Source organism: Microcaecilia unicolor, chromosome 1, assembly GCF_901765095.1.
Source record: "Microcaecilia unicolor chromosome 1, aMicUni1.1, whole genome shotgun sequence".
Classification (NCBI taxonomy): Eukaryota; Metazoa; Chordata; class Amphibia; order Gymnophiona; family Siphonopidae; genus Microcaecilia; species Microcaecilia unicolor.
Genome location: NC_044031.1, coordinates 668,825,923 through 668,846,426, shown reverse-complemented (window position 1 = coordinate 668,846,426; position 20,504 = coordinate 668,825,923). Strand labels below are relative to the sequence as shown.

The 20,504-nt window shown below is 45.7% G+C and overlaps 1 protein-coding gene across 1 annotated transcript in view; it reads right to left on the bottom strand.

The window, feature by feature from the left end:
* Nucleotides 1-20,504, bottom strand: part of LOC115457648 (stimulated by retinoic acid gene 6 protein-like) — a 102,638-nt gene that overhangs the window by 48,203 nt on the left and 33,931 nt on the right. The window contains exons 5-9 of the mRNA XM_030187175.1: nt 18,360-18,480; nt 17,145-17,193; nt 9,846-9,974; nt 8,839-8,909; nt 3,982-4,096 (exon numbers count right to left, since the gene is read on the bottom strand). Of these exons, the coding sequence (XP_030043035.1) occupies nt 3,982-4,096; nt 8,839-8,909; nt 9,846-9,974; nt 17,145-17,193; nt 18,360-18,480 (485 nt within the window). The remainder of the gene's footprint in view (nt 1-3,981; nt 4,097-8,838; nt 8,910-9,845; nt 9,975-17,144; nt 17,194-18,359; nt 18,481-20,504) is intronic.

Sequence of the window (20,504 nt, the reverse complement as noted above, 5' to 3'; positions counted from 1 at the left end):
TTCTCCAGCATTCTTCATCTCCGTCCTTTCATATTATGCCCCTGGATTCTTTCATCACCATCACCTACATATACATTCCAGGGTTCTCTCTCATGTCCCTCCCCCATCCTCAGTTCACTCTTCCTCTTTCTCTCTTTCAATATAGGACCTTTCCCTCCCCTCTCCTTTCTAGTCTTTTCTCCCCAGCACTTGGTTTCTTTACCATTTTCCATCTCTTATCCACTGCCTGCCTCTGCTTTCCTCTGACCTTTATTGTCACATCTTTCACCTATTTGTCTCTTCCTTTACTAATTTCTTTCTTTCTCCCATCCCACACTCTTGATGTCTCCCTCTCTCTCTTCTTGCTCTCCCCATTCTCTCTCTCTCCCCATTCTCTCTCACTCTCTCTCCCCCCATTATCTCTCTCTCTCTCTCTCATTTCTCACAGTGGAAATGGGTCGTCATTAGAGCTGCCAACTGGCTGTATTTTTCAGGACCAACAGAGGGGACTCCTAGTTTCTGATGAGGACTTCCCTGAGTACCTCATAGAGAAAGGCAGTCACAGCCTCCTTAGGAGAAGATGTGTAGTCCTGGACCTTGAGCATCCTGGCCCTGGGCTCATTCTCCACTTCCAAAGGAATTGGAATGGCATCAGTCATTTCCTTTACAAAAGATGGAAATTAAAGGTTCTCCAGAGGAGACTTTTTCCTTTCAGGTGGAGCAGGGGCGTATCTGCGTGGGGCCACAGGGGCCTGGGCCCCCGCAGATTTTGCCCCGGACCCCCCTACCACCGTTAACCCTCCCTCCCTCCCCCGCCTACCGCCGTCACCTACCCCCGAGGTCCGCTTCCTCCTGCCGGCTTTTTAAAATATTGCTTCAGCTGGCGGGGGACCCCAACCCCCCGCCAGCTCAGCCGCGGTCTTCTTTAACTTCTTCATCCTTGTCGTGCTGAAAGCTGCATGCATCCTTAGTTCCAGTTGGACGGAGTCTGACTGCTGCGACGTCAGACTCCGTCCAACTGGAACTAAGGATGCATGCAGCTTTCAGCACGACGAGGATGAAGAAGTTAAAGAAGACCGCGGCTGAGCTGGCGGGGGGTTGGGGTTCCCCGCCAGCTGAAGCAATATTTTAAAAAGCCGGCAGGAGGAAGCGGACCTCGGGGGTAGGTGACGGCGGTAGGCGGGAGAGGGAGGGAGGGTTAACGGCGGTAGGGGGGGGGTTGACGGCGGTAGGGGGGCTATAATGTGCCCCCTCACTCTAGCCCCTGCCCCCCCTACCGCCGAACCTCAGATACGCCCCTGAGGTGGAGGCGAGGGTTCAGAGGGAATTCCATAGGACTCATCAGAGGAAAAGTACCTTGGATCTTCTTCTGAATCCCATGAGTGTTCTCTTCGGTGTCAGACAATACCTCCCAATGGAAGCATCGAGACCGAACCTGCCTGAATGTGGAGGAACACATTCTCAAGAGTGGCGTTGAGAAGTCGGCTCCCACCTCAGCTCTGACAAAGCTTCCTCCACTGATGTCGAGGATATGCCAGCTTGGGTGGCAGTCGACACTGGGGCCGCATGTGGCATCAATGTTGGAGGCTCCACTGCAGGCTGGGGACGCAACGGGAAGAAGGGTAGGTGCACATACCCCTGATGCTGATGCACACCGTTGCATGAAGAATCTAGCAGCTCAGGGAGCAAGGCCTGGATGCACTCGAGGGCCAGTACTGGGAAAAGCTGGGGTCCCAGCTCAGTTACAGGTTGCAGAACTGCCAGGGTCATATAGGAGCAGGGCTTTGGCTGCTGGGACACCGATGCATTGGCATCTCCTGTATGGAGGAGGAGTGGTCCTCTCAATACTGACACTTCTCAGGTGCCGAATCCTTCAACGCCTTGGAGCTCCTGGTACCATGCGTCGAGGGCGACCGATGATGATGCTTCTTGGCCTTTCTCCGAAGCGTATCACCGAGGGATGTCGGATCCACACTTCACCTCGGGGTTGGAACCGATGATGGACATTCCCATGGGCTCTGCACAGTAGGAGACCTTGAGGCAGGTGGAGACCCACTCAATGTTTCACTGCTCCTAGTGTCTAAGGGTCTAGCAGCAGCCATGCTTACCAACGCTCCTGATGCTGACGTAATGATCGACGTCGATGCCAAAGCCACCGACTTCAATGCCGATGCCAACACCACGACCTCAATGCTAATGGCAACATCAAGGAACCGTACTTGGTTCCAAAAATCCTCTCTTGTTGAGCCACTCTGGAAACCTGGGTCCTCTTCTTCATGCGAAGACAGAAAATACAGTTAGTAGGGCTATGGTTGGGCCCAAGACACTGCAGACACAAAAAATGTGTGTCTTTCCCAGAGATTGTCCAATTGCACTGGGTACAGTGCTTGAAGCCACTGGGAACCTTCGTGGACATGGAAGGAAAAACTTCCTCAACTAAATTAAACAAAGCAATGGGGCCTGAAAAAGGGGCAAAAAAAAAAAGGAAAGTTCCCGGCCAAAGTGAAGGCCTAAAAGCAGCCTGATGATGATGGAAAATAAAGGAAACTTAAACCCAGGCAAAATCACAAAAACTTAAAGGAAAAATAAAAGGATGAAGGTTCCACAACAGGAACACATTTAAGGAGAAAAAATAAACAAAAAAGTAGCTCTCTAGGACCGAGCGATGTGAGGAGACGGTAAGAAAACATGCCCTCTCCCTACCACAGTAGAAAAAGAACTGAGGAAACCGCATTCTCGAAGTGGGTGGGAAGACATTTGCCCTCGTTAGACTTTGGTACATTCCGGACTGGGCGATATGGGTTGGCTTCACCCACTTGTGAGAAAAAGAACTTGTGAGAATTATAAACCTGCTTGTCCTTGAAGAATCAGTGTTTCAAAAACTGTAACTAGTTCTTTTTTCACACTCTTCAGCCTGTGAAGGTGAATCTTTGCTTTTTCCCATGCATTGCCTTCGAAAAAGGGGGTTACACTAAAAAACAAAACTACAGCTTCATACATACAGAAGGGTAAAAGCAGGATCACATCAGTCTACCCGAAGAATCTGGAGACAGTGGGCATCTGTCATCATCATCATAGGGATCCACTCCCTACTTTCAGCTGGGCGATGACCATGGCTTCATACCAGCTTGCTCTTTCTTGGCTCACCCTATCAGTCAGCAAATCAAATATTTTGCTGACACGAGCAATGGTTTCATGCCACCAGACATCTGACTGACTTATGCGCAGAGCAAGCAGGGAAGGAGCAACGTGCATGGGTTGGATGCAGATAGGGCAATCACGTTATTTGGATTAGGGCAACCATGTTATTTGGATTTCTTTAGAGAGCAGCAGCCCTCCTTTGTCTTGCCACTTTCCATGCCGGGATATCCTGTCTCCTCATTCCTATCACAGCAGTGTGCTGAGTCCAGGAACAGACAAGTAGGGGAAAAAGTGATGGAGAGGGGAAAAAGGAGATATAGAGGTTTGTGGCAGGCACCAAAATGATTCATACAAATCTGACTGAAAGCCCAGCTTTCCCTGCCTCTGTACCCCACTGCATACACCACCCTAGAATAGAACTCATATGCTACGTGTGGGAAGGATACAGTTACTGAGTGTGCTAGCAGACATTTGTGATTACGTACATTATAGAGTCACGCAAAAAAGAGCACAGTGGGCCTCCAAGAGTGGGTTGACTGCCAAACTTTATTGAAAGACCCAACACGAGCTGTGTTTCAGTGGAACGCCTGTATCAGGGGTCAATGTAGCTGTATGAGAGATAGAAAACTCACCCTACACTTTGTCACCTCAATACAGAGCCCTGGCAGCGGTTTTGTTCCTAATATTGAGAGCATTAGCTACATTGACTCCTGATGCACGCGTTCCACTGAAACACAGCCCATTCCAAGTCCTTCAATAAAGTTTGGCTGTCAATGCACTCTTGGAGTCCCATTGTGCTCTTTTTGCTTGGCTTCATTTACTGTGCTTTGGTTTTCCTCTCTCCTGTTGCTGTGTACTTACATTATATAAGCAGATGAGGCATAACACAGCTGTTATAATCATCCTTAGGGGAAACTTGAAGTTGGGATCCCAGTTGTAGATTCTTTGAAGGATGTTTAATTTTTTCGCATCATCTCTATAAATAATAATAATAATAATAAAGTCCTCCCACAATCATACCAGTGAATTATATATTCTACATTTGGAGAGCTCTTCTCTGATCAACCCATCTTATTAACTGTAACTTCCTTATCTGGTATATGTATACCTACAAAATGCTGTCAAATGAAACACCCCTGTTTAAGGCTTTGGGAGAGAGAACTGCTGAAAGGAGGGGGGGGGAGGTAAATTGTGTCTTTATGCTTGGGCAGACTAGATGGACCATTCAGGTCTTTATCTGCCGTCACTTACTATGTTACTATCTAGTTCCCTGTGTTCCTTTCCATACTCATAAACCTCATAATTCCATATAGTGCATTAAAAGTTAGGTGCTAATTAGCACTCAAACTGAAATTAAGTGCCAAAATGGGGTGCAACAGCATTAGGTGACTAACCAGCTTATTTTCGAAAGAGAAGGCCGGCCATCTTCCGACACAAATCGGGAGACGGCCGGCCATCTCTCAAGGCCGGCGAAATCAGTATAATCGAAAGCCAATTTTGGCCGGCCTCAACTGCAGTCCGTTGCGGAGCCGGCCAAACTTCAAGGGGGAATTTCGGCAGGGTACACAAGGCGGGACGGGGGCGGGACGGAGGCATGGTACGAGATGGCTGGCTTCGCCTGATAATGGAAAAAAGAAAGCCGGCCCTGATGAGCATTTGGCCGACTTTACTTGGTCCCCTTTTTTTCAGGTCCAAGTCCCAAAAAAGTGCCCAAACTGACCAGATGACCACTGGAGGGAATCGGGGATGACCTCCCCTGACTCCCCCCATGGTCACTAACCCCCTCCCACCCTCAAAAAAAACAACTTGAAAAACTTTTTTTGCCAGCCTCTATGCCAGCCTCAAATGTCATACCCAGCTCCCTGACAGCAGTATGCAGGTTCCTGGAGCAGTTTTTAGTGAGTGCAGTGCACTTCAGGCAGGTGGACCCAGGCCCACCCCCCCTACTTGTTACACTTGTGGTGGTAAATGGGAGCCCTCCAACCCCCCCCCCCCAAAACCCATTGTACCCACATGTAGGTGCCCCCCTTCACCCATAAGGGCTATGGTATGGTGTAGAGTTGTGGGAAGTGGGTTTTTTTCGGGGGATTTGGGGGGTTCAGCACACAAGGTAAGGGAGCTATGCAACTGGGAGCTATTTTAATGGGTTTTTTTAATATTTAGAAGTGCCCCCTAGGGTGCCCGGTTGGTGTCCTGGCATGTCAGGAGGACCTGTGCACTACAAATGCTGGCTCCTCCCATGACCAAATGCCTTGAATTTGGCCGGGTTTGAGATGGCCGGCCTCGGTTTCCATTATCAGCAAAAACCGAGGCTGGCCATTTCAAACCCGGCCATCTCCGACATTTGGCTGGCCCCAACCATATAATCGAAACGAAAGATGGCTGGCCATCTCGTTCGAAAATATGGTTGGCCCCGCCCCTTCGTTGCGCCGTCCTTGGAGATGGGTGCCCTTAGAGATGGCCGGCCCCATTTGAAAATGCCCCTCCACGTAATTTTTGAAAGGCAGAATTTGGACATTTTACACTTCAGTTTGTCCAAATAGCAAGAGGGTATGTTGGAGGCATGTTTTGGGCAGACTAGGATGGGCCCTAAATTAGGACATCTTTCAACAATAATGGAATGGGAAGAAAGTCCAAGTCAAAAAAGAAGGACATTTTTATCTAGACCTGCTTCAGTGGCATCCAGGATACAAAATGGTGCTCTGAGTGATCAGCTGACCACTGGAGGGATGACAGCATAACCTCTCCTTCATCTCCCAGTGGTTACTGACCCCCTCCCATCCCCCTAAGAGATGAAAGTGACAGTGAATACCAGGCTGTATGACAACTTCAGTTATTATGACCATTCCTCGTAGAGCAATAAGCAAGTGTAAGAAGTAACCTTAGTGTTCAGTACAGTGGACTCTGAACAACGGGACCCAGGTGTAACTTCCACCTTAACTCTTTTATTTCTGTACAGGCCCTCCTGGAACATAGAAATACCTACTGTACCTGAATTTATAAGATACCTGCAAGCGTGATGGGTATTGTAGTGGTGTACCTTAAGGTACAGTAGGTTTTTATTTGTTCCTGGAAGGCTCACAATGACATATAAAGGAATTAAGGTAATATTTGTACCTGAGTCTCATTGTTTACAGTCCACTGCGCTGACCACTAGGCTGCCCCTCTGCTCTGCAGGGACGTCTGTGTGGCCGCTTTACAAGTACAAATGATGCCAGACAGATGTCTTTGTGCCTGCCGGATTGTTGTTATTATCAACTATTATTGGTTGTTTTATATATATATATATATCTATATCTATATCTATATATATATATATATATATATATAGATATAGATATAGATATATATACATACCAGTAAAAAAGGCCTGTTTTGGTATGAAATGAAACAGGCACTAGCAAGGTTATCCCTCTCTCCCTCCCTCGCTCTCTCCCTCTGTCCCCTCCAAGTCCCATGGCCCCCTTTCTTCCCTTCCGATTTCCAGGCCCTCCCTCCCTCCCTCTCTCTCTCTCCCTCCCTCTGTCTCCTTCCCTCTGTCCCTCCCCCGAGTTCCAGTCCCCCCTCCTCTCTGTCTCACAGACACGTCCTTGCGATGCCTCCAACCGCGGCCTCCCCTCCCCGACACTGGCCCCGCCTATCCCCCTACGTGCACGTCACCCCCCCTCCAAAATCACCAACCCCCCTCTGCTACCCTCCCCCCTCTTACCGGGGTCCCGGCGGCAGCAGTGAAGAGCCTCGCGAGTCTGCTGCCTTCCCTTCTCTTCGCTGTCAGCTCTGACTCTGGTCTCGCCCTCATTTCCTGTTTCTGCAAGGGAGGGACCAGAGTCAGAGCTGAGAGCGAAGAGAAGGCAGCAGACTCGCGAGGCTCTTCACTGCTGCTGCCAGGATCCCGGTAAGAGGGGGGGGGGGGGGGGGAGGGTAGCAGAGGGGGGTTGGTGATTTTGGAGGGGGGGGGGGCGACATGCACGTAGGGATGTCTCTGCCCACTCCCGCTGTTCTTCAACGTGCGTCTCTCACTGGGATCGTAACCCCCTGCTGACGTCAGGCAAGCAGGGTTCTACTGCTGGCCAGTGACATCAACAGGTGGTTACGATCCCAGTGAGACACTTTAGAACGTTCACATAGCAAATTATTATATTAGATATTAGATACACACACACACATCTAGTAGCACTATATAAATGATTAATAGTAGTAGTAACACATAGACAGCAGCAGATAAAGACCTGTACAGTCCATCCAGTCTGCCCAACAATATAAACTCATTACATATGGTATGAAGTGTTACATGATAGAGGGCACAATCTGCATAAATCCAGCATTGTCCAAGGATCCAGTCATTTCACAGCATAAATATCTTTTATCATGACAGGGGTCAAGTAGTCAATGGTGCTATGAACTGTTGCCTAACAGAGGATCTGGGGTTTTTCTTGCCCCATACTGATGATCCATAAACAGTTTCATTTCTCTTCGATTTGCATAAGGCATGTGCTGCACTGAGCCTCCTTCATCTTCATATCACAGGGTGTGTTCAGCCAATCTGGTTGCTACAATGACTGTCACATTCTACCTCTTATATCCTGCAGAGTTATGTACTATACATGGACATGGAAAGGAATTGTACAATTTTCAGTCATACGGTATTGCATATCCTGATCCACTCTAAGGGATAAAAGCATAAGCACCAACATTTCACAATAACCCTGCCCTGGACACAGTGAAGAAACTTTTTCAATACTTGAGCAGACCTGACAAGTCTCCTGCATTCAGCGGGAGACTCCTGTTTTCACGTTCATCTCCTGCATGCTCGCTGAGGAGCAAAGAACTTCCGCTCAGCAACCTCCCCCTTTATCGGCAGCAGGAGATGCCACATCATCTCCTGCTGCGTGGTACCAGTCTTACAATAAGAGCTGAAAAATCTCATAGTTTCTATTGCATTCATATCATATGACTAATATAAATTTTTACATTTATTTTACCAACCTATTTAATCACATATACATTATTCATCATACATTTACATGTTTATTCCAACTAACATACATATCTAAAACCAACTCAAATGATGTCCACCATTTTCTCTTTTCCTCGAGAAAGTTCCAGTTACAGCTGCACTGATTATACACACCAAACCACGTGTGTATATAAACTAGAAAAGTCTTGTAACCACAAGTATAACTCTTGTTAAGGCTCTGCTTTGTAATTTTTCCTCTTTTGACAGCATGAACTTTGTATTTTTTTTGCACTTTGGTACCATCTTTACCTATTTTTGTGTTGTTGAAATTACTCAGTGTTGTCTTCCGTAAAGTTGATTTGTTTTGGAACACCCAGCATGCAGAAACCTTTATTGGAAGACTGTGAGTTTGATCCCCTTGGGACTCACAGCTTATCCCACTCCCCCTAAAACAGGGCTTCTTAACCCAGCCCTTGGGACTCACCCAGCCAGTCATGTTTTCAGGATAGCCACAATAAATATAGATGAGATAGATTTGCATTCACTGCTGCCACTGTATGCAAATCTTTCTCATGCATATTCATTATGGCTATCTTGAAAACCTGGCTGGCTGGATGTGTCCTGAGGACTGGATTAAAAAATCTTGGCCTAAAAGAATTTTAATCTGGGGCTGTTAGAAACTAGATGTTTTTTCACAGTACGCAAATATGGCCCAAAACCAATACAGGGAGCAGGTGCTTTTACAAATAGAATAAACGTACCTGTCACATTTCCTTCGCAGCAACAGTTTGACATGGTTAAACTGATGACCTATTAAGAAAGGTTCTTCCTCCTAGAACGTGATTTAAAAGAATAAAATGTTGGGTGACATGGTGAGGGCTTGGTTTATTAAGCTTCCTCTCCCCCCCCCCCCCCCAATTGACATAGAGAAAACTTTTGGGAAATCAGCTTCTAAGTTACTATGACTGTGATAACATCCCAGAGGATCTGATGGCAGTGGTAGGGGGAAGTATCCAGGTCTAGGAGCAGGGCCGGTCCTAAGGTCTCTGCCGCCCCCCTGCAGACTATGAGTTGGTGCCCCCCCCCCCAGCGTGCCCCGCCCCCCCAGCATCTCCTTTCTCTCTTCTCCCACCCTGCCCCTGTCCAGCAATTCTCCTTCGCTCCCATCCCCCGCCGCCCTTGGTGCTTTAAATCTTTAATTTACCTCCATTCCAGCAGCCACGTCATTTGAAAGCCTTGCCCTGTCTCTAGCCTTCCCTCCCTTCGTGAGTTCGTTCTGCAGTCCCGCCCTCGAGGAAATGACATCAGAAGGCGGGACTGCGGAACGAACTCACGAAGAGAGGGAAGGCTAGAGATGGGGCAGGGCTTTCAAATGATGCAGCTGCTGGAACGGAGGTAAATTAAAGATTTAAAGCACCAAGGGCGGCGTGGTATGGCGGCACAGCACCGCAACAGCGCCCTTGAAGGCAGGCGTCCCCCCTGCGGCGCTTACCCCACTTACCGGGTTTGACCGGCCCTGTCTAGGAGGAAAAGGAATTGTTATTATATGGTAATCTCCCTGAAATGTGATTCCAGTTTTTCTTCATTGATTTTGTCTTTTCTTTTCTTTTTATTATTAGTATTCAAGGAAAGGCTCTATAGTCAATGAACTAAAGTGAACCTGAATGGTTCTGTGTCTACAAGGACTGGAGATTGACACTGACATTAGAAGCAGCTAAGAAGGCGTATGATACATTTCATGGTGTCTCTTTTCTGGCAGTGCACGTACCTCAATATGTTCTGCTCGCTGACATGCTACCATAAATTTTACAAACATATGTATGAAGCGTCCCATCAAAAACAAACAGCAGAGCAGAGATGGCAGGGGCATCAGTTTGTCAAAGGTCATCCATGAATCCTGGGAAAGGTGAAAAGGCAGATAATGTGAGAAGCACAGAAATCAGTATTTCCTGACTTTTATCTCATAAATGCAAGGAAAGTTCATGAATGGTAACTAGAGATTGAAGGGCTCAGGGTGCTAAGAAACAAAGGCACACAACCTCAAAAGTAGAAATTATTTTAAAAATCCTGTGTACTGATACTTGTGTATTGTTTCGGGTTGTCCTGCAACCTGTGTGGGGGAGCTCCCTGAATTTTCTGTGGCACAAAATGCAGGGATCACCCAGCCAGCATGATTTAACCAGGGGGTGGGGACAACCTCTCCTGTCTGGTTAAATCATTTAAAATATTGGCTTATTATATTTTATTAAATAGAAGTATGCGTGGAGGCAGGAAGGGTGAAGATGGGTACCAGTTTTGAGGAACTAAAGAGTGGAGGAGGGAGGACAAGAACCTGCTGAAAATCTCCCTATTAAAAGTTACTCCCCTTTAGCAGCTCTGGCAATGCACGGAATTTGGTATGTTCAAAACTAAGCATGTTATTTTTTAGATTTTTATTTACGGGACCATTTGTGTCAATATTTTCATCAGTTTCCGGAGGATGGGGCTTTGTGTGTCTGCACTCCATCGAGAACTATGTAAATTGTATGTGGCCAACAATTTTACTGCTCTACAAACCCGCTGGTGTACTCATCTGGGTATCCCTGTAGAAGATTTAGATTTGCTTAAGAGAATTCCAGAAATTTCAGTTAATGCAGAACTTTGGGAATGTCAATATTTTTCCCCAAGAACAGGCTTATAAATCAAGAAGGGAAAATACGCCAATATATCTTAAATGCTCCTAGGGAAGAACGCGGGAAGAGTGGGAGAAAAAGTTAGTCGGAGACCCTCGGAGGAGGAGTACCTATGAAGGAACTGAGAAATCCAGCAAGGAATTATTTTTTTCATGCTTTTTGGCCCTGCCCCACAGTGAAAACTTTTTGGCATGCCCTGGCGCACTATTTGGAGGGTTTGTTGGCCTACCAGATTGTTCTTTCACCAGTGGGATTTCTTTTGGACAAATATAAAGTGTTCAGGCTACTCCGTCAGATATCGTATGTCAATGTGATGTCTGGAACTCTCCTTGCATTTTTACCAAAGGTAAATCGTGCCAAACAAATCTCATTGAATTCTTTCACTGGGTGACCGGAGAATTGAGAATTGAATCAAGGACATGCTATAGATGTAATCTACTTCGCCTTCAGCAAAGCTTTCGACACGGTTCCCCACAGGAGGCTCTTGAATAAACTTGACAGACTAAAGATAGCACCCATAGTGGTGAACTGGATTAGGAACTGGTTGACGGACAGACGCCATAGGGTGGTGGTTAATGGAATTCACTCTGATGAGGAAAAGGTGAGTAGTGGAGTGCCTCAGGGATCGGTGCTGGGGCCGATTCTGCTCAATATATTTGTGAATGATATTGCCGAAGGGTTAGAAGGTAAAGTTTGACTTTTTGCGGATGATACCAAGATTTGTAACAGAGTGGACACCCAGGAGGGAGTGGAAAACATGAAAAAGGATCTGCAGAAGCTAGAAGCATGGTCTAATGTTTGGCAATTAGCACTGGTGGTTAGGAGGCAGGGCTAGTGGTTGGGAGGCGGGGCTAGTGCTGGGCAGACTTCTACAGTCTGTGCCCTGAAAATGTCAGATACAAATCAAGGTCAGGTATACATATAAAGTATCACATATGAGTTTATCTTGTTGGGCAGACTGGATGGACCATGCAGGTCTTTTTCTGCCATCACTTACTATGTTACCATGTTACTATGTAATGCACAAGGCCGGAGTATCGGGGAAGAAGGTTATACTTAGAGTTTGGACTACCTCAGAGGTGCCTTCTTTTTGGGCCTGGCGTAATCAACTTCATGCGTTGGTGCAAGTTAATAAACAGATTTAAACAAATTGTGCATTGTTGAAGAATAGTAAGAAGAACAAAAAACACTTAAAAAGAATTACAGGGATCCAAACCAGATAGAATTATAAAATAATTAAGGCAATAACAGCCCGATGATCAAAGGTAAATGCTGATGCTAAAGGCCGCTAGCACTGAACTAGCGCCTACACTTAGTTTCACACCCATGATCATTGGGCAAACAGTGCCAGTACCCCTCAATACCGCAGAGCTCATTTAATTAGATTTAAATGAGCTCTGCTCTGATCGTAGGGGCAGAATAGCGCTTTAACCCTATGCCAGTTCAGAACTGGAGTTAGGGTTAAGGCTCTGTTCCTGCCCCCACCAGTCAGAGCCTGTCAGCCTGGGCTGTCACCGTGTCCAATTGGACCCTCAGACCCCCATCATCACTTCATTCCTGGTGGCCTAGTGCCCCTGACCCCCCTGCCCCGATACATGGCAAAGAGGGCTGAAGGTCTGGTGGATCTCCAGCCCCCCCCCCTCACACCCAAAAAACTATCCCTGGTGACCCAAGTGGTCTGCCAACACAACCCCCCCACCCGCCCTGGTGGTCTAGCGTCCAACATCCCCCCATACTTCCATAATGGAGGAGGGAGTAGCACACTCCCTCCTCTTCCAGCATAGCCTTCAAAATAGCAACACCCTCCCCCCCCCCCCCCCCCCCCCCGAGGGATGGACATTCATTTGCAATGATATCGGAAATATCAATGACATATTCCATGCCATTTGCATGTCATTTTCCAACTGAGCAGAAAAAACATGAAAGGGGACGGGACTTGATATACTGCCTTCCTGTGTTTTTTTTTTTTTTTTTTGCAACTACATTCAAAGTGGTTTACATAGTATATACAGTTATTTATTTGTACCTGGGGCAATGGACTTGCCCAGAGTCATAAGGATCTGCAGTGAGAATTGAACCCAGTTACCCAGGATCAAAGGCCACTACACTAACCACTAGGCTACTCCTCCACTCCATGAAAATTAATGATTTATCATTTGCCAATAATAGTGCACACTCTTTCAACAGAATGTACACTCTTTGCAAAGAGGGCACCCATTGAGCATGTGCAAACCACCTCGCTTGCATGCACAGAGTGCACTCTTTCTGAATGAGAGTGCCCTCTTTGCACATAGGGGCCCTTTTACTAAGGCATGGCAGTCCTAACGCGGTCCTACCAAGCGCTCAAAGGACACTTCTGTGGGACATGCTGAGGCACTCCATGGTAGTTTTCCTCTCAGCGTGTGCTAATCCCACACTAAGTACATAAGTAATGCCACACTGGGAAAATACCAAGGGTCCATCGAGCCCAGCATCCTGTCCACGACAGTGGCCAATCCAGGCTAAGGGCACCTGGCAAACTTCCCAAACGTACAAACATTCTATACATGTTATTCCTGGAATTGTGGATTTTTCCCAAGTCCATTTAGTAGTGGTTTATGGACTTGTCCTTTAGGAAACCGTCTAACCCCTTTTTAAACTCTGCTAAGCTAACCGCCTTCACCACGTTCTCCGGCAACGAATTCCAGAGTTTAATTATGCGTTGGGTGAAGAAATATTTTCTCTGATTTGTTTTAAATTTACTACACTGTAGTTTCACTAGAAAATACTTTTAATTTTCCAGCATGGGAGGCATGCCCATGGGCAGAGAGGAGGTGTGCCTGTACTAATTGGGTAGCACGGGCACAATACCGTATGCTACCTGATTAACACAGGAGTAGCACAGGAGTCCTTACCGCCTCCTATATATGTGGCGGTAAGGGCTCCCAAAGGTAATGACCACACGCTAATGGGGAAATTAACGTATTGCCATAACAAAAAAAATATGACGTGATGACCATTTTACCGCCACACTAAAAGTGGTCTCAGAATGTGGAAAATCCATGCGCTGACACCACACCAGCCGCTTTTTAGTGAGGCTTGGTAGAAGGACCCCATAGTGCGCTCTCTTTCAAAAGAGTGTACAGTCAATGAGTTTGCACCTGTGATGAAAAAATGGCCAGACAAAACCAAAGAAAATAAACATTCCTGGAAACAATATGAGAAGTGATACGAAACAAACCATTTTCTGGCTGCACATCCTTAATCTAGTCCTTTAATAAGCAACAGTGCACTTTCAAGGATAACACAAATAAAGAGGCTCCTGTCAGCAACATCTTAGCTCTTAACAACAGAAATTATCTTCTTGTCATTTGGGTATCATATGAAATGCTAAGAAACACAAGATCTTATAACTCAGAAATAATACATCTCTGGCTTAAAAAAAATCTTTAAAAGCTATTTCCTGTTTGTGTCTAATGCAAATTATACAATCAGAATAAAAGATTTCACAGCCTCATCCCCGATCAAGAAAGCCAGTCAAACTAAGACTATGGGCTCCTGGTGGCAGAGCAGGTGGTGGGAGGCGGGGCTGGTGGTTGGGAGGCGGGGCTAGTGCAGGGCTGACTTCTACGGTCTGTGCCCTGAAAATGGCAGATATCAAGGTAAGGTATACACAAAAAGTAGCACATATGAGTTTATCTTGTTGGGCAGACTGGATGGACCGTGCAGGTCTTTTTCTGCCCTCATCTACTATGTTACTATTCAGCTTATTTTCGAAGGAGATCGCCGGCCATCTTCCGACACAAATCGGGAGATGGCCGGCGATCTCCTGAACCCAGCCAAATCGGTATAATCAAAAGCCGATTTTGGCCGGCTTCAACTGCTTTCCATCACGAAGCCAGCCAAACTTCAAGAGGGTGTGTCAGTAGGGTAGTGAAGGCGGGATGGGAGGGACGGGGCGTGGTCAAGAGATGGCCGGCTTCGCCCAATAATGGAAAAAAGAAAGTCGGCCCTGACGAGCATTTCATCAGCTTCACTTGGTCCCTTTTTTTTCAGGACCAAGCTTCAAAAAGGTGCCCCAACTGACCACCGGAGGAAATCGGGGATGACCTCCCCTTACTCCCCCAGTGGTCACCAACCCCCTCCCACCCAAAAAAATATATTTTTGTGCCAGCCTCTATGCCAGCCTCAAATGTCATACCCAGCTCCCTGACAGCAGTATGCAGGTCTCTAGAGCAGTATTTAGTGGGTGTAGTGCACTTCAGGCAGGTGGACCCAGGCCCATCCCCCCCCCCACCTGTTACACTTGTGGTGGTAAATGTTAAGCCCTCCAAGACCCACTGTACCCACATGTAGGTTTCCCCCTTCATCCCTAAGGGCTATGGTAGTGGTGTACAGTTGTGGGGAGTGGGGTTTGGGGGGGATTTGGGGGGCTCAGCACACAAGGTAAGGGAGCTATGCATCTGGGAGCTATTTTTGAAGTCCACTGCAGTGCCCCCTAGGGTGCCCGGTTGGTGTCCTGGCATGTCAGGGGGACCACTGCACTACAAATGCTGGCTCCTCCCACGACCAAATACCTTGGATTTGGCCGGGTTTGAGATCGCTGGCATTAGTTTCCATTATCGGCGAAAACCGATGCCGGCCATCTCAAACCCAGCCATCTCTGACATTTGGCCAGCCCCAACCGTATTATCGAAACGAAAGATAGGCGGCCATCTTTTTCGATAATACGGTTCGGGACTGCTCTTTGCGGCGTCGGCCATATAGATGGCCGGCGCCATTCAATTATGCTCCTCCACGTTACTAAGCTACAGTAAGCACTAGCACGTGCTTAACTGCAGTTGAAAAGGGCTTTTTGCCTTATACACTAAGGCATCTCATAGTAATTTTGCTATGTGCACAAGCAAACTGTGCGCTAAAAAATTATTTTTAGTGTTCTGCAGAAGGGGCAGAGAGTGGGTGTTTCTGCGTTAATCAGCATATCTGCATTACCATGTGCTGATTTGTGCAGGATTATCGCACAAGTTCTTACAGCCTACAAAACAGGTGTAAGTGCTCCTGCACTATTTTTTTTGTTATTGGCCAGATGCGAATGGCAACATTAGCGTGGTGATTTGATTTTGTGAGACAGCCTTCACCCGAGTCTCTGAGGAAAGTTCTAGACTAAAACTCACGGCGTCGGTCGTTTTGAAGTGGGGGAGTCAGGCATGATCTCTACTTGTAGAGTTTGGTTTTCCATGGTACCTTAGGAGTTCTTAAAGTCTGCGGACACCGGGCTCACAAGTTAAATACTTTTTTCATATTCTTATCACTTTGCATTGAGTTTCTATTAATATGTGTGATTATGGTTTAGAAGGTTTAATGGCAGTCATACATCTTGCAAATTAATGTTCGTAATTGCACTTTCACTCCATTGGCAGAGAGCGGCCCAATGAAAGAAATGCATTATTTCACCTTTTAGCGGTCATTAGACTTGACTGCCACGTTGGTGATAAAAAAATCTGAGGTCGCTCCTCCACCACTTTACATGTACATATATAGTGTCTTCTTCTGGTTTTGTTTGATAAACATTAGTGCATGGCTATTAATTCAGAAAATGGAAGATTGGCCATTTTCTAGCTGCACTAAAAAATGACCTTAGTGTGCAAGAAAAACCTGTGTAAGGGTGTAGCTTAGGAAAAGGAGCTTTATGGAAAGGTGTCCTTCAGAGAATTGCCTCCTTTGTGTTTTAAGTGCTACTACTACTACTATTTAGCATTTCTATAGCGCTACAAGGCATACGCAGCGCTGCACAAACATAGAAGAAAGACAGTCCCAAGTGCTCTACAGTTGCTGTATTTTTGCAGTTTTTCAGGCATCTGCTCTTAAATTCTTTCATACCCAGCCTGGGGGCATCCCTGACCCAGTAAGAAGAGGCCAGGGCTACAGACACAAATTCCTGTATAACCCCAGCCCCACCCCAAGGAACACCTCCCCTCAATTTGTGTAAAGTCGCACATCTTCATAATGGCAATTAATAAAGCCCAATTACATAATTAAATAAAAATACCCAATAAATACAAAATACATACATAAATCCCAATAAATCCCACTCAATAAATAAATAAGCAAATACATAAAGAAGCATACAGACTATCTGCATGTTAATTTAAAGTGCATATCAGAAATGCAATTTCTACACATATATTTAGGTTTATGTTTATTTGCAAACTTGATATTCAAGACACACATCAAGGCAATTCATAAAGTTAACCCATAAAGAATTAATTATCAAAACTCTTCTCTATACATCATTATTATATTTCAAAATGTGTCATATGATGAGTCACACTGCCTTGATTCTTGTGAAATACATTTTCCTGTTACTCAAGGAGACAACAATAGTCCCATGGTAGATTGAGTTCTATAGTACTTACAGATGAATTCTTCGGACACTGAAAGAGATCCACAACCTGCACACAGAACCTGGAACAAGAACAACCCACACAGCTTTCAAATCAGTCTTAATGTGACAGGAAGCATTGCGTGCACCAAAAATGTAGAGGCAATACTATTCATATGGGACTAAATTCAGTAAGGGGCCTTTTTTATTAAGCCGTGGAAAAAGGTGGCCTGCGGTAGTGTGAGTGAGTGCCATCGGTGTGCGCTGGGCTATTTTTTACCGCAGCTGGGAAAACAGGCTTTTTCAATGGGGCAGTAGATGGCCGTGCACTAAATTTAAAAGCAGCGAGTGGCTATTTACTACCTGAGCCCTTAACGCCACCCACTGACCTAGTGGTAAGGGCTCATGCGCTACTCGCGTGATAATCATGCAGCGCATGCCAATGTGGCTGCCCTGTCAGTTACAGTGGGGAATGCTCCCATAGTACATTATTTTCTACCAACTTTGGAATTACCTCTGGGTACCTGCACTACCCCGGCAGCACTACCGATTCTGTGCACGCTACCCATGCATTAGCCCTACCGCAGCTTAGAGAAAGGGCCCCTAAATGACACCAAAATGTGGGTGCAGAAAAAAATGCCCGCTGAGCAGTATTCTATAAATGGTGCTCCGAGTTGGCCAATATCTGAAGCTGAAGAGCTTCAAGTCTAGTTAAGTTTATTCTTTAGCTTCAGATATTGTTCACACAAGTGACTTTTGCTGAATTAGTGTCCAGAATATTCTTTGAACAATTTGTTATCAAGAGATGCTCCGAGTTGGCCGCCATTTATAGAATAGCGCATAGCACTGGGTTCCACGCTCAACTTTGGGTGCGAGGATTTACAGCAAACGAAACCTAAGTTAGGCGCGGATCCCCCAAATTCTATAATCCTGCGTGCACTTTTAATGAACACCTCTAACCTGCCCATGTCCCTCCCATTTCCTTTTCTGTTGCATGCTGAAAAAGTTACGTGTGCATCTTTACAGAATAAAGCAAGATGCAGACGTAAATCCAAATTGTTGCCCATTAGCGCCCATAATTGATTGTTAGCGCTCATTTGGAGCTAATAAGCTTATTACTCAATTAAAATTGTGCACACAAATTGATTGCATGCCCAAAATTGCACACACAATTTTAACAGCCATTTATAGAATTTGGGGGATAATAACTATCAACGGTGAAAAAGAAAAAAAACCCAATTCAAATTACCAGCTGAGGGCATACAGAAAGCCAAGAACCGAGCCAATAAGCTTGTGAGTGGTCGCAAGACAGGCAAAGAAGGGGTAATAATCCATTCCAACTTCCAGAGCAGAGAGCAGGTACACAAACACTGAGGAATAAGAAGGAGAACTTCAGGAACAAGAACTGCCTTTACTGACTTATTTGTAAAAGAAAATACATGAAATCAGCACAAATGGGGCAATTCTATAAATTGCCATTTGCTTAATGCCAATTCTATAATGGCATCTTGGCACCAAAATTCAAACTAATATAAAGTCAGCATTGGCATGCCCATATTTAGGTGTGCCCTTTTACACCATATCAATGGCAAGTGTAAGTGAATGTGGTAAAGGCGGTTAGCTTAGCAGGGTTTAAAAAGGGTCTGGGCGACTTCCTAAAGGAAAAGTCCATAGACCATTATTAAATTGACTTGGGGGAAATCCACTGCTTATTTCTGGGATAAGCAACATAAAATGTATTGAGCTTTGTTAGGATCTTCTCAGGTATTTTTGACCTGAATTGGCCATTGTTGGAAACAGGATGCTGGGCTTGATGGACCTTTGGTCTGTCCCAGTGTGGCAATACTTATGTACTTAATTCATAGTATTCCATAAACTATACATGTAACTGGGAAACACACCCAAAGCCTGGTCATGCTCCACCCATATTTGTGCCCTTCTTGCAGTTAGGCACCTTATAGAATTGCACCTACTAATATGGCTAATCATTTCTATAGTGCTGCTAGACATACATGACACTGTATACATTATATGCAGGTACTTTATCTGTCCCTAAGGGGCTCACAATCTAGGTTTTGTATGTGGGACAATGGAGGATTAAGTGACTTGCCCAAGGCAACAAGGAGTTGCAGTGGGAATTGAACCCAGGTTGCCAGGATCAAGGCCTGCTGCTAGACTACTCCTCCTCTCCTCCACCTACTGCACATAGGCCCCTGTCAATTAATGGTGCCTTTGATGCATGTAAATGGCACCAGTTTATAGAATCGTCCTGTATTTATTTATTTATGACATTTATATCCCACACTTTCCCGCCCATGGGCAGGCTCAATGTGGCTTACATTAGTTCAAAAAGGCTAACAGCAGTATAGAAAGACACATCAATCTAGTAATAAACAAACAGACACATTAAGGGCGAGGCAGTCAGTGGGGAGAGACAGAGGGAGAGAAGAGGGAGAGAGAGCGGTGGTAAGGAATGCAATACGGTCACATAAAATTCTATTAACTTTGTATTTCAAATTACTATGTAAGCTACATTGAGCCTGCATTATGTGGGAAAGCGTGGGGTACACATGTAATAATAATAACAACAGTAACAGGTCAGAAAACACTAGGGCAGTGCGGGGCTACAGCGTAAGCTTTCCTGAATAAAGCGATCTTCAATGATATTCTGAAAGCCTGTTGTTCGGAGGTAGCTTTAACTGAGTTGGGCAAACCATTCCACAAACGTGCGCTGATGAGGGGAAAGGTAGATGTGTGGCTGGTTTTATACTTGAGGCCACTACACGAGGGGTAGTGGAGATGTAAGTAGGATCGGGAAGATTTGCACAAATTCCTCGGTGGTAAAATGATAAGATTATCCATATAAGCTGGAGCTTCGTCGTAAAGGATTTTGTGCACCAGGGCACAAATTTTAAATGTTATACGATCCTTAACAGGTAACCACTGCAGTTTTTCACGTAATGGTCTGGAGCTGACGAACTTCGATTTACCATAGATCAATCTTGCAGCGGTGTTCTGGGCAGTCTGTAATTTTTAAAGAAGTAGTTCCATACACCCTGCATAGATACCATTGCAGTAATCAAGATGGCTCAGAACAAGAGACCACACTAAATTGCAGAATACTTCTCTAGGGAAAAAAGGTTTTATATGTTTCAATTTCCCAAGAGAGAAGAATACCTTTTTGACAGCTGCATTAGTGTGTTCTACCAGAGTTAGATTTCTGTCAAGTATTACTCCTAGAATTTTCAGAGACGCAGAGATTGGCAGGTCAAACCCAGGTGCAGTTAAGGTGGTAGGATTGTACTTGGTGTAAAGTGGTGTGAGTAGAAGGCAATGGGTTTTCTCTGTGTTGAGCTTCAATTTAAAGGAGTTCGCCCATGCACGTACAGTTTGT